Source organism: Amborella trichopoda, chromosome 12 (assembly GCF_054954075.1).
Source record: "Amborella trichopoda isolate Santa Cruz 75 chromosome 12, AtrichopodaSantaCruz75HAP2 v2.0, whole genome shotgun sequence".
Lineage (NCBI taxonomy): Eukaryota > Viridiplantae > Streptophyta > Magnoliopsida > Amborellales > Amborellaceae > Amborella > Amborella trichopoda.
The window spans coordinates 1,018,942-1,031,776 of NC_142347.1; the positions used below are offsets into that span (position 1 = coordinate 1,018,942).

Below are 12,835 nucleotides of genomic sequence, written 5' to 3' on the forward strand. Positions count from 1 at the left end.
ATGATATCACAACACTGACACATCAGTATAATAGGGTTCAAACAGGTTCCAAATTTCATCAATTAATGTAACAAAAATACCTTACAAGAAACAATAACCGCAGAAGCAAATTTGATCCTAATTATGGATATAACCAAGGATGAAAAAGAGTTAACAGGCCTTTTAGCGAATAGAAGCTATCTTCTTTCATCTCTCTCCATCCTGAATGAAAGTGGACTTCCTCTTAATTGTAAACCATATACTTGGGAGTAGCACTGAACTTCTGGTAGCCTTTAATTACTTTGTTGACTGCATCGAGAAAGTCTTTCTCAGTCACAGTTTTCCTTCGAGCTCTTATGGCATACATGCCTGCCTCAGTGCATACACTCCTTATATCCGCTCCTGAATAAACCCTCCGAATTAGTTTTGTTCGATTCCCTTTCTTTTTTATTACTGGTCAGTTCATTAAGTTCCAAAACTGTATATAAAAATATCAAGGCTCTCCTGACAATAATGGAAAAGATTAAAACATTGGAGGCAAACTTAACTTCATACAAATCAAATTAGCTAACAGAATAAGAAATTCAATCCAAAGTTTTGCGTTCAAGTTTGTTTTCTTTCAATTCACCAGCCAGAATGTAGATTCAGAAAATTTGATTCAGAAAATTTGTGAAGTGCCGTAGGTCACGACGTATGAATAGACTGAATGGGGAGCTTTTGAGAGCTTAACATATATCAAGCCAACTAGAAAACCAAATTATTGGGCATATTGGTGAACGATGAAGAACAGAGGAACCTGGCTAAAATTATTCAATTTGGGGTTGATAAATTCCAGGACAATACACCTTGGACTGCCACTGTTCAGGTAAGCCTCCAAAATCAGTATGAAGAAGCCAATAAGGTCATTGAGACATTTGAAAGGAATATAGACTCATGGAAAGCACAATTTTTTAATCACTTGGTGGGAGGATAACATGGATCAAATCCACCTTATCAAATTTGCCAAAAGAATTAGCCCTTATTTCCGTACTGACTGGTTAATCATTAAGATAAGTTAATGAGAATGTATCTGTGGAGTGGGGCCCTGGGAAAAAGGAAGCATCACATGGTTAATTGAAATCAGGTCTGTAACACAATGGGGTCTGGTATAAGGCCAAAAGAAACTAATCAAGCTCTGATGGGTAAGTGGTGGTGGAAGTTCAATCAGTCCGACAATAATTGCAGAAGAATGTCATTTTGGAAGGGAGATGAGTAGTATAAGGACCAAAGGAGCAGCTTCCTGTTCTCGAAAATTCATGGATTACAAGATTTCAGGCAGGTACTGGCGACAAAGAGGTCTTTGGACTCTGGGAGAGAGAGGCTTCTTGAAGAGGCAATAACTGCAGCCTACCCATCTATTTTTGCCTTGGCTATTGAACCAGAAGAAACACCATAGCACAAGTTGTTCAAGAGCTTTATGGGTCTGCTAAACACATTGCAGTCTTTGCTTCTACAGGCATGGGAGGCAAGCTTGATTGATTTGGATCCCAGGCGCCAAATTGGAATATAAGGTGCTTACATGGGACTCCAGCCAAGTATCCGTTACTCATAGAGCTTGGGCTATAACCACCCCACGCTTAGGAGGTTACCAACCCTTGACAAAGTACTAACAACTGACATCTCAAAACCTGGAGGGTTACTGTGATCAACAGATGTGGTATGTCCAAACCTGAAAGCCGAATCATAAGGCATTTCTTTCTATATTGCAATGTGGCACTCAAGATATGGTCCTGTATTCTGAAACTTTCTGACATTCAGTGAGTTGTACCTGAAAACATTGCATATTTATTTATGCAATGGCATACACTGCCAACTCCCGAACCTAGGATCATAGGCGAATGACTTGACAGGTATTATATAGTGCATATGAGTAGAGAGGAATGCTAGTCTCTTTAGATCAGAGGAACATCAAATTGAATGGTTAAATAGCAAGATAATGGCAAATACCATTTATTTGGCAAGGGAGGGAAAATAATTTTTGGTTTATTCTATATGGGCAAGTCAGTGGTTCTAAATATTGCAAAACCTAATGTCAAGGAGTGTGAGTTGGACCGACACCCAACCCCCCCCCCCCCCCCCTCCCAAAAAAAACATATGGATTAATTCAAATTTTGACGGAAGATCAATCAGGAATCTGGGCCAAGGGAGAAGTTTGAGATCATGAAGGTGGTGAAACACTAATCACATTTTCAGGGCCATTACTTTCCTGTGATTCAAGCTAGATAGAAGCATGAATTCAATTAGCAGGGTTGAGTACCAAATGACCAGGTTGGGTTTCAATTTGTAACAGGGGGATTAGGAGAATGTAATTAGATGAGCCAGTAAAGATGCAGAATATCCTCGGAGACTTGGGAATATGAGGAAATTTTTGACATTGTCAGTATAATCAGGATGTTTTTTATCATGCATGGAGAGAGGCCAATGAAGTGGCTGATAACTTGTGCAAGGGAAGGTGTAACCCAACCCTTGTTGCTAGTTACGCAGTTTTGATTGTTTGTATTAATCAATTGGAGCCACATTTGTGTAAAATAAATTAGACATGTAAATTCCCTTTTTTTTATTAAAGAAAATATAGTTACCAAGAAAAAACTCATCTCGACCATTAGAACAAAACAAACAGAAAGTTACAAACAATTTCAGTATTAAAATATGCACCTGCGAGAATTAAGTCCTTGAACTCACATCTCAAAACAATGTATGTACAGAAGGGATTCTAATTGGAGGTATCATCTTAATAAGAATAAAGAACAAAACAAAAAGAAACCAGGAGGTTTATTTAAGGAAATTTGCAATAATCCTGAACAAGTGCATTAGAACCACCATAAAATCAATTGGCAGTGTTATCAAACAAGCACATCAAGTGGGTGTGAGATCTACTTACCGGTGGAGTTGGGACAAAGGCGAGCAAGGAGTTCAAACCGGATATCCCTCTCACAGTTCATTGTTCTTGTGTGGATTTTGAAGATTTGGGTCCTGCTCTCCAAATCAGGCAACCCAAACTCAACCTTACGATCAAGTCGACCAGGACGTAATAGTGCTGGGTCCAACGTATCAGGCCTGCAAACAAAACCAACCAAAATCTTAATGGAGTGATTAATTTCAACATATTGAAAATATATTCATTTTGTGGATCCCTTCGAGAATGAGAGCATTTGTATCTCGTGGTACCAACTTATTAATCAAGTATTTTTCTATTCTAATAAAAAACTGTAATGGAATAATAAATATAAATCAACAGATCACGTAACATCTGAGAAGTAAACATAGAACTTCAAAAACCAATATTTTTATTTGGTGTAATTCCAATAAATCAAATCCTATTTAAGATTATCCTAAGAAGAACTAGAAGTAAAAAATTACATTCTACCTACACAAGTTTTAATAATTTAAGCAATTAAGTCCATCTTCAAATCCTCTCCATCATCTCCCTTCCAATGCCGAGCATCATGAACCATGTCCCGCTTGTCACATACATAGCCAAAATTTTAAAGATAACGACCAAGGGGTACAATATTTGTTCCTTATTGGATCACTCACTTCTCAATTAAAAGGAAAACTAAGGTATAAACCTCATTTTCTTTGATCTTTTACTACTTCATGATACATTGAGCCCTCCACATTCTCAAAACCCCAAGATCGCAACTCGTATGAGTCACAGGATCATGTTCCCCTTCCTGGCAAAAAGGACAAGTGCTATCACAGACCACCGTTGAAAAAAACTAAAAAAGAAAGTGACTGAAAGACATGTGTGTAGCTTCCTGTCAATCATAATCATAAACCAATAATCTTGGTTCATAGATGTTCTTTTTGTCAAGTCTATGAAATTCCATAATATAGTCTCACCTTTTGGTTTTGGAGAAGATCTATTGTAAGTTTGTAACTACTTGCTCCTGGAAGAAGTTCTAGTTTTGCACTATCCATTTTCTCATTCATCAGACCATTCATTCCTTCTTGTTAACAAGCAAGCATTCTCTCCAAAAAAAATAATAATAATGATAAACAAATAAAGTCAATCATGTCCCCTCCTCAATGAGGTTGCTTGGGCATTCTATATTTATTTTGCATCATAGTTAAGCCCAAGTGCATAGGTGAGAAAATTGGTAGACATACCTTTTGAGCTAAAAACCAATTTATCTTCTAAGATGGAACCCATTATTTTCAAACCCTTTAATTGGTAGTTAGACCAGCCTTCAAGTTTCTCAAGATATCTTTTATGTAGTCCACATGATTAAACAACGTTGAAATATCCTCGATGAACCATTCAATATGTTTGAATTTCTACCAAGATGCAGCCCATTATTTCCATCACTTCCCTCCCACTTTTAAAATATTCAAATTCGAGCATAACTACAATCTGCTTTCATACTTCTCTTCCTACATCTCTTATATTGCGAAGAGTGACAGCACCCACGATAAAATAGGGAACTGTTGTCAAGGTTGAGTATGATAGGTCGAATAGGCAGCTTGTACCACTAGTAACAAAATTAGGGTTCCGAAGGTTAATTGCCCAGAGTGTACAAATATTGGATTAGACCAACCATCCTGATCCCATTGAGCTCCTTTAGGATGAGTGTCCATGGGCCCAGTGAGTCTCTATGCTGTATCTTGACCACCTCACAATTGCATTACTTCTCGCTGAAATTCATGTGGTTACATTCTCTACTTATCACAGAGAAAGTAGCCACAGGGCAATCCCCCAAGCACAACCTATCTTAGTAAAAGGAATCAGGGACCACCATTCCATGCAATCCACTGCGATCAATGTCATCACCCAACATATGTAACCTGGATGAAAAAAGACTTGCCTCCCAACTCGATCTTTGTTGTTTCAACATGTGAGGTCTCCTTTTGTATTCTGCTGTATTCTTTTGTCAGGTTCCATTAGAGCAATTTTTGGTCTTTCTACAAAGTTTTATATGTTTTCCTCAGAGAAACTTTCACTTTTCATATTGCTTCAGGTGAAGGAATAAGGAATTTAAAATTTTAAGTTAAGATTGTTAATCCTCACATAACACACCTTTCTGGTAAAGCATCTAGATGCCAAAACAAAATCAGTAATCTATGCGGAGTAACGTAATTGTGGGGATGCATGGAAGCGTGCAGTATGATAAGATAAGAAAATCATATTACAGAGGACAAGGAAAGCAAATTGTCATACCTATTAGTTGCCATTAGAACTTTGATATTTCCTCGAGCATCAAATCCATCAAGCTGATTTACAATTTCAAGCATTGTGCGTTGAACTTCATTATCCCCCCCAACACCATCATCAAATCGAGCCCCTCCTATTGCATCCACTTCATCAAAGAAGACAATGCAAGCCTTTTTTGAGCGAGCCATCTATGAAGAAAATTAGATAAAAACTAGGTAAGCAAATGGATAAATACAAATATATATGCAGCAGATTTTTCTTGAAAAAGAGAAAATGCAAACTGGACAACCTGGAATAGTTCACGAACCATCCTCGCCCCCTCCCCCACATATTTCTGAACAAGCTCACTTCCAATAACACGAATAAAGCAAGCATCAGTTCTGTTGGCTACCGCTCTGGCCAAGAGTGTTTTTCCTGTTCCTGGGGGGCCATAGCAAAGCACCCCTTTTGGAGGATCAATGCCAAGCTTCACAAACTTCTCAGGGTGAAGCATGGGCAACTCGACAACCTGATGAGAGAATGACAAGTAAAAATCATCAAAATATAAACAAAAAAGGCTGGAACTTCAGACAATGCATTGGAATTCCTGTAAATCGCATTTTACCATCATCAACTCCCCCACCTCAACTAGTTTTGCATCTTACAACCAAAAAAATTAGTTTTTGATCTCCTTCCCCGATGATATCTAAAATTCTTGGATGGAATATTATAGTTCCAACTGCTTGTTTATTTTTTACAAAAGAATTAAAATGAACTCCATTTACACAAAAGGAATCAACATTTTAGATTGTCATACTTTTACAAAACATTAGTTTTTATCATAAATATGACTGGTCATTATGTAAATCCCAACCACTATATAATGGAGAACAAAAGTTATCAAACTTTGAATATAAGCACACTAATGGTTGCAAAAAGCTCCACTAAGAAAGTTCCAAAGCTGCTAGGATCACATGTCAGAGAGCCAAAATGATACTCCACAAGGAATTGAAAAGGTAAACAAAACCAACCCCAAAAATAAAAAACAAAATCTTGATACCTGAAATAAAAACTCTTGTCACCAAAAAAGCTCAAAGTGACTAGCACCCATGAGTATGCACGTGCATTAAATAATTCATTCTTTCATAGATAATATAATTCATTTTATTCTGTTGGTAATTGGAAAAACAAGGTGCAAATGTGCAATAAGAAAACTGTATAGAGTGCCCCATCAAATAAGATCTAGAAACTCTAACCTTGCAACATTTGTATTCCAGATGATGAATGTGGGACACATTAGCAGTCAAAACACCAACCATAACAGTATTATTTTAAGAAGTGCTAAACATAACAATATCATATGTCCAGATTCATGCATAAGATTACATAGATCATAGCATGCATCCAGTCACATATTGCATTTACAGAGATATTGGAGAAGTGTGATCTTTCTGCAATACTAGAAACCACAAAATGATAAAAAATGGAACTACAATACAAAACTCACCTCTCGCATCTTTTCAATCTGCTCCTTACAACCACCAACATCATTGTAAGTAACGTCAGGTTTCTCTTCAACTGTCATCATTGTAACACTTGGGTCAATCTTTGGAGGTAATGGAATCTGAATTTGATACTTATTTCGATCAACCCTGTAAGAGAAACAGATATTCTTCACAGACAGCTCAGCCAACATCATTTCCTAAATTATTAAGAAGATTCTACCAGCAATCATCTTACAGAAAGCAGCTAAAAAAACAAAAGCAAGTAATGTAACACTACGCTAAAAAAAAAAAAGGGTAACTCATTTGAGCACATTCACTGCTGATAATTCTCTAAAGAAAAGAGAGTATAACTACAAAGATATCAGCTTCTCTTAGACTCTTATATGATACATTCAAGCATGCGACCATAGTTATCAAACTGCAGTAAACCAGAGCCAAGATATTATAGAAGTAGTGACATGAGCAGATCTCATAGATACTTAAAGGACAAGAATCAGTAGCAAGGTTGCATTTTTCAGTGGCAAACTATCTAAAAAGTGAAAAAATTAGAATAAGAATATCATGGATGTGTATAAAATCTCCAGACTCATCATTCATCAAAATTCTCTTTTTTTCTAATTCGTAAGCGCCTATTTATTTCTAGCATAAATAAATTCCAGTGGAAGAACATCCCCCTTGTATCAATTACATTTACAAATAAATTCATTACAAGCAACCTGCGAATAGAACTGATGACTGACAATCTAAGATGGGCCAGGCAACAAAACAAACTACATTTAATACAAGAGGACAGCGAGATCATACTTGAAATATTTACCCCTGATAAAAATATTGGAAAAATCTCCAACAACAAAAAAACTCCACCAGAAAACCATTGAAGATATTAATCTCACAATTCAAAAGCAAACATGAGAAAGACACCTGTGAGCAGCTCATAAACTTGCAACAAAAAACTCCCACCTTTGCATCTCCCAAGCATAGAATGCTCAGATCCTATTGTTTGTAACAGGTCCTAGTATAGAGGAACTTAAAAGAACCTAATTAATTATAAGCAAGCTTCCACTAACAGGTCTAGGTAAGTACAAATGAACGTCGGAAAAAAAAGAGTCCTAGAGAAATTTCCTTTGGAGTTGCATGCAATGGACTGGACACTCATCCATTTGGAAAGAGTAACCACCAAAGAGCTTGGAGGGCTTCGTATTAGGAGGTTGAAGGAGGTGAGTAGTGTTTTGTAGGGGGACCAGTGTTGAAGGATCAATGAGAAGCCTAGGGACTCCTAATCAAGTTAGTACCAACTATTCACCAATAGAAATGGGCCCACTATATTGACGGTATGTGTTGGGCAATTTTACTGTTCTTCAGTAAATATAAGACACTTATATAAAAGTGTCATCCTATTTTTTCAATAGAAGTCCCAAGGTCCACAAGGGAGAGTGGACGTTGACATCCTGTGTAAGGCCTTTTTTAATATTTTCTTATATTAAAATTAACAATCAGGGCTAGGGTTGGAAGCTATGATGAGTTGAAAAAGAGTGGAGAGTTCTACCCACTGCTGGAAAACCCAGGCGATCTAACCGCTAACCGCCCGGTTAGATCGAAACCAGCCACTGGCCGGTTACGGTTTTGGGCAGCTTTGGTGATCGACCGGTATTTAAAAAAAAAAAAAAGTACATAAATTCCCAAAAATAAGGAATTTGGTTTATAATGCATTTTTTAATATTCTTTTCATTATGGTAAAGATTAAAAATTGTTTTGGTCATTAATACTCACTTTAATTAAAAAATTGATTCGTTAATTGTTTTTTTTATTAATTTTCAACTTCTTTTAAATGTAATTTATTTTAATCATTCTTTATATGCTTTTCACATTTTAGTAGATTTTTTTTTTTTGTATCTTTTATTATTTTTTCAACACTTTTTTGACCGCCTGGGACTTGCCCGGTTAGAACAGTTGAATCGGCCGGTTTACCGGTTAAGCCAGTTAAACCGCTTCTGGGCCCATGTCTGATTAACTGTTCCGGTTCGATTTTGCGAAGACTAGTTCTACCCCATGCGAAAATCTCTCGTGTGATTCAGGAATGGAGATAGTTACATTCTATAAAAGTGGTTATTTAACTAAAGAGTAATGATCCTATGAGACCCTCCCACACCCATGTGTATAGGACCCCAAAGGATCACCATTAAATTTGGCACAGATCTCTAGAAAAGTCAAATCTTACACCCATGTGATAATTTTTCTAGAGATCTGTGCCAAATTTAATAGTGATCCTTTGGGATCCTACACACATGGGTGTGGACGGGTCTCATAGGATCATTACTCTTAACTAAAAACATAAAGCTAGCCCCTTGAGGTTCGATTCCTGGTTTTATTCACAATAGCAGTTATGCGGTGCGAGTTACCATCACATTCCTGGTTTCATTCCAAAGGCAGTCATGCAGTGCCTGTAAGCGCTGTGGAAACAGCGAGTTGGTGTGAACAAACACAAAATATTGGCTTGCCATATTGGCTGTTTTAGATGAAGTACTAGACACTCCTGGTACAGAAAGACACCGACACGATTGTTGGTGTCTATGCAACATGGCTTAATATGCCCACTCCAAATAGGAATGTACTGAGCCCAAAAACAGGAACAGCATCAATTCCCAAAATATAGGAAACACATGGACACACAGACGCACCCACACACCAACGCATGCACACACACGCACGCGCGCGCACACAAACACAAGGGAAAAAAAACCAAAGAGAATGGAAGTTTATGAACTTCTATCTTTTCATGGAGAGAACTTGTTTCCTAAATTTGTACTTAATGAGCATCTTGTAACATTATTAGATTCAGCAAACAGAATCTCAATATCAAAAGAAAAATGGCTCAAAATAAATTCCTACCCTACGCGCATGCCTTCTTCAATGTCTGTGGGAGAAACCTTGTCACCTAATCCAACAACAAACTGCATTCACCAACAATGTTAGAGCCACAATCCACAGAATGTAAATCTATTTTGTCCATATTTAAGCATAATAGAAATACTCATGCTGAGAAATGATACCTTGGCAATTTGCTTTACATTTATAATATACTTGGCATCCTCAGAGTTCTGGTTAATAATTTTTGTGCATCTTGCGACCTACATGACCAGAATTGAATTCCTTTTAAGCAATTGATAACAACAAAGAAACTTAAACAGACCATCCACCTGGTTGGCTCTGTTCACTTCCCAATTAGATTGAACGAAATGTAAAAATATGACATGATCAATTTCTGCAAGAAAAACCTGGAGAGGTTGTTCCTCTTGCATCATTTGCTTGTCAGAAACAAGATCCCATTGACTTGGAGCAGCTAAACCAGTATCAGACTCTTTAATTCCTGCATTTGTAAAAATAGAAAATAATGAACTTCGAAGCACGTAAAGGTTACATATGATGCAAGACAAACACATGCCAACTGACATAAACAAGAATTCAATCATTTCAATATCAAAACCCAAAACTCAAACGTAATTATAATTGACAACCACACTTGTGAAACAAAGTTCACCAATTTTATATAAACCAAGTCTAAAGGATGGCAGCTATTACAAGGATAGCTGTGTGTGCGTATATATATATATATATATATATATATATATATATATATATCTGAAAAAAGCTGGGAGTAGCCCACTAGCTCATATGAACATATGAGCCCAACGGCCCAGATAAAATATGGGCCGATCTGACGATCACGACCTCATTTTGTGTTTGAATTTTGATTTTTTTCGTTCTACAAATCCAAATCACTTGAAATTTTGAACGTGTGTTTTTCTCATCAAGGCGCACCTAATAAAAATATAAAAGAAATTATTCGCGAAAATAAAAATGAAAAAAATACCCCCAAAACTTTTCGAGGGTATTTTGGTCAATTTATTTCATGTAAAATAGTTTTTTGATATTTTTCGAAGATTCAACTATTTTTTATGAACACACTCCTAAAATTTTAGGTGATATGGATTTGTAGAAAAAAAATTAAAATTCAAACACTACCGGACAACCGTGATCGTCAGATCGGCTCAGATTCAATCTGGGCCGTTGGGCTCATACGTTCATATGAGCTAGTGGGCTAATCCCAGCTTTTTCCTATTTTTATATATATATATATATATATACACACAACACATGCACACACTTGTTAACTGAAATGACCTCACTCCTAAAAGACGGAAGTAGGGAAAACACCCAAAAGAGAATTGGACAGAGAAATGACCTGATTGCTAATTTGTGGATGCCAAAATATTACTTCCAGACTACAAGAAATGGCACTGATCGAGCAAATAATAAACAACCAAGAAACTAATACCAAGGAATTCACAAATGATTTACATGCAGAAAGATGCCTTTGTATTTGGGAAGACAAGTAGCACATTAATGAAAAATATACCCTACCTAAACCCCATAGGTAAGATGAGCAACACACCTCTATTAATAAATATCAAAGCAAAAACCTATCAACCTCAAAAACAGCCATCGATAGAAAAATGCTTGTCTTGATCTCCAAAGTGAAATTCTCCAGATCATCACAAAGTGTCGCATTACATTAATATCCCCATTATAGAAGGTCAACAGATTGGTTGGCCATTGTATTTCGTGCTAGGTGAGATTAGAGATTCAGTTCTTTTGTTTCCATTTACTAGTGTCTCAGTACATAATCAATGTTACCTGTTAAGGAGGAAGATATGATTCTTCGTTTAAGTCTAAAAGCTTTGATCAACGGTTACTTCTAAAGCCTAGATGATAAATGTTTTCTCATTTCCTTGACACTGGAGTTTTTATTTGTATTTTCATCGAGTAAAAATTTGCATGTCCTCAATTAAGTAGTGATCTTACCACATAGATCATTAACTTTCTTGGCCATTTCTTTAATTTCCTTCTCCACCTTCTTTATGCTTGTAGAGTAAGGCCCTAAACCCTGCATCAAAGAGCTCCAAAATGTCAGCTACCAAAAGACCACCTCTCACATGAACATGCGGAGAAGATTCCTTCTTCTGCATACATCTAAAAATCCTAGAGATAAGAGAAACAATCAAAATACCATCACGAAGATAGAGAGAAGAGATCTGTAACTTCATTGAGAAGCCTTACATTTATTCAGAGACCCTAAAATATACATATACATATACATATGCATGTACCTTTGTTTTTTACGGGTAAAATATGCATTGTGCAGGTACAGGTTCTAGAGTAAATATGTGATTGAGAATAACAATTGCACATAAGAAAATGTCCATGACTTCTCTCCCTCCCTCCCTCATCCGGTCCCAGAAAATCCAAAATAAGGTCCAAGAAAATCCAAAATAGATGGAGAATAAGTTGGCACAACATTTACGCTCAAGTACAAAATCCTAAAAAGAAAACCTAGAATCTCTAGAAGGAAAATACCAAAAATATCAAAATTAACTCAATAAATATTTGAATTTGAATCGAATCCTCAGCACAAATCATAGGAATCTAAAGAAACAAATCTACATGAAAGAGAAATTAAATCGTTGATGTAAACTGAAGAAAATTAAAACCCAAACCACATGGGAAGGAAACATGCATGAACCAAGATTTCCATTAAAACCCTAAAGCCTGCTTTCTCTGTGCCTCCAACCAATCGTCAAATTATCAAAACAATATATCACTGAAATTCTATAAACGCAAGCCACAAATACAAACTTGCAATTTCTTTCCAAGAAAATCCAAAAGAATAAGCATTGAATTCTAAAATGAAACAACAATTACGACCACAAAAATCTCAAAACAAATCGAAAGTTCCTCAAAGTACCAATAACTATGCCCAAGGGAAAGACCAGTGCTCACAAACAAACCTATCGTCCTCACCGTAGAAATAAAAACATAACAGGAAACCTCACATCACAGAAACAAAAGATCTAGAAAATCGACCAGATCACAAAAAATCCTAAAATTCCTGTATAGGAGTGAATTGGAAGAGAAACCCTAGGAAAGTAAAGGGGAGAATGGGCGTACATAGGTCTTCAGTAGGGCGATGTCATCCTCGTCCAAAGGGCGAGGGTTCTTCTCGTTGATTTCCTCCTCTGGCTCAGGCGCCATTTTTCTTCTGCAACAAGTTCAGCCGCTATCTTCTCTCTCTAACTCTGAAAAACTCTCGCTTTACAGGCTCTCTGTTTCTCTCTCTATTTCC

The 12,835-nt window shown here is 36.7% G+C and overlaps 1 protein-coding gene across 1 annotated transcript; it reads right to left on the bottom strand.

The window, feature by feature from the left end:
• Positions 1-28: 28 nt before the first annotated feature.
• LOC18427470 (26S proteasome regulatory subunit 7) lies at positions 29-12,835 on the bottom strand. The gene is made up of 10 exons (XM_011622561.3): positions 12,661-12,835; positions 11,518-11,599; positions 9,930-10,021; positions 9,705-9,782; positions 9,544-9,605; positions 6,657-6,801; positions 5,460-5,678; positions 5,177-5,358; positions 2,900-3,075; positions 29-381 (listed from the first exon to the last, which is right to left on the bottom strand). The coding sequence occupies exons 1-10, from the start codon at positions 12,742-12,744 to the stop codon at positions 224-226; spliced, it is 1,278 nt and encodes a 425-aa protein (XP_011620863.1). The 5' UTR covers positions 12,745-12,835; the 3' UTR covers positions 29-223.

Bases quoted from the DNA above. Each gene is read 5' to 3' on its own strand.
- LOC18427470 (XM_011622561.3), bottom strand. From the start codon at position 12,744: ATGGCGCCTGAGCCAGAGGAGGAAATCAACGAGAAGAACCCTCGCCCT. The intron at 9,783-9,929 runs GTTTTTCTTGCA...CTGGTCATGTAG, and splicing joins AAGAGGAACAACCTCTCCAG to GTCGCAAGATGCACAAAAAT. The intron at 382-2,899 runs GTAAGTAGATCT...GGGTTTATTCAG, and splicing joins CCTTTGTCCCAACTCCACCG to GAGCGGATATAAGGAGTGTA.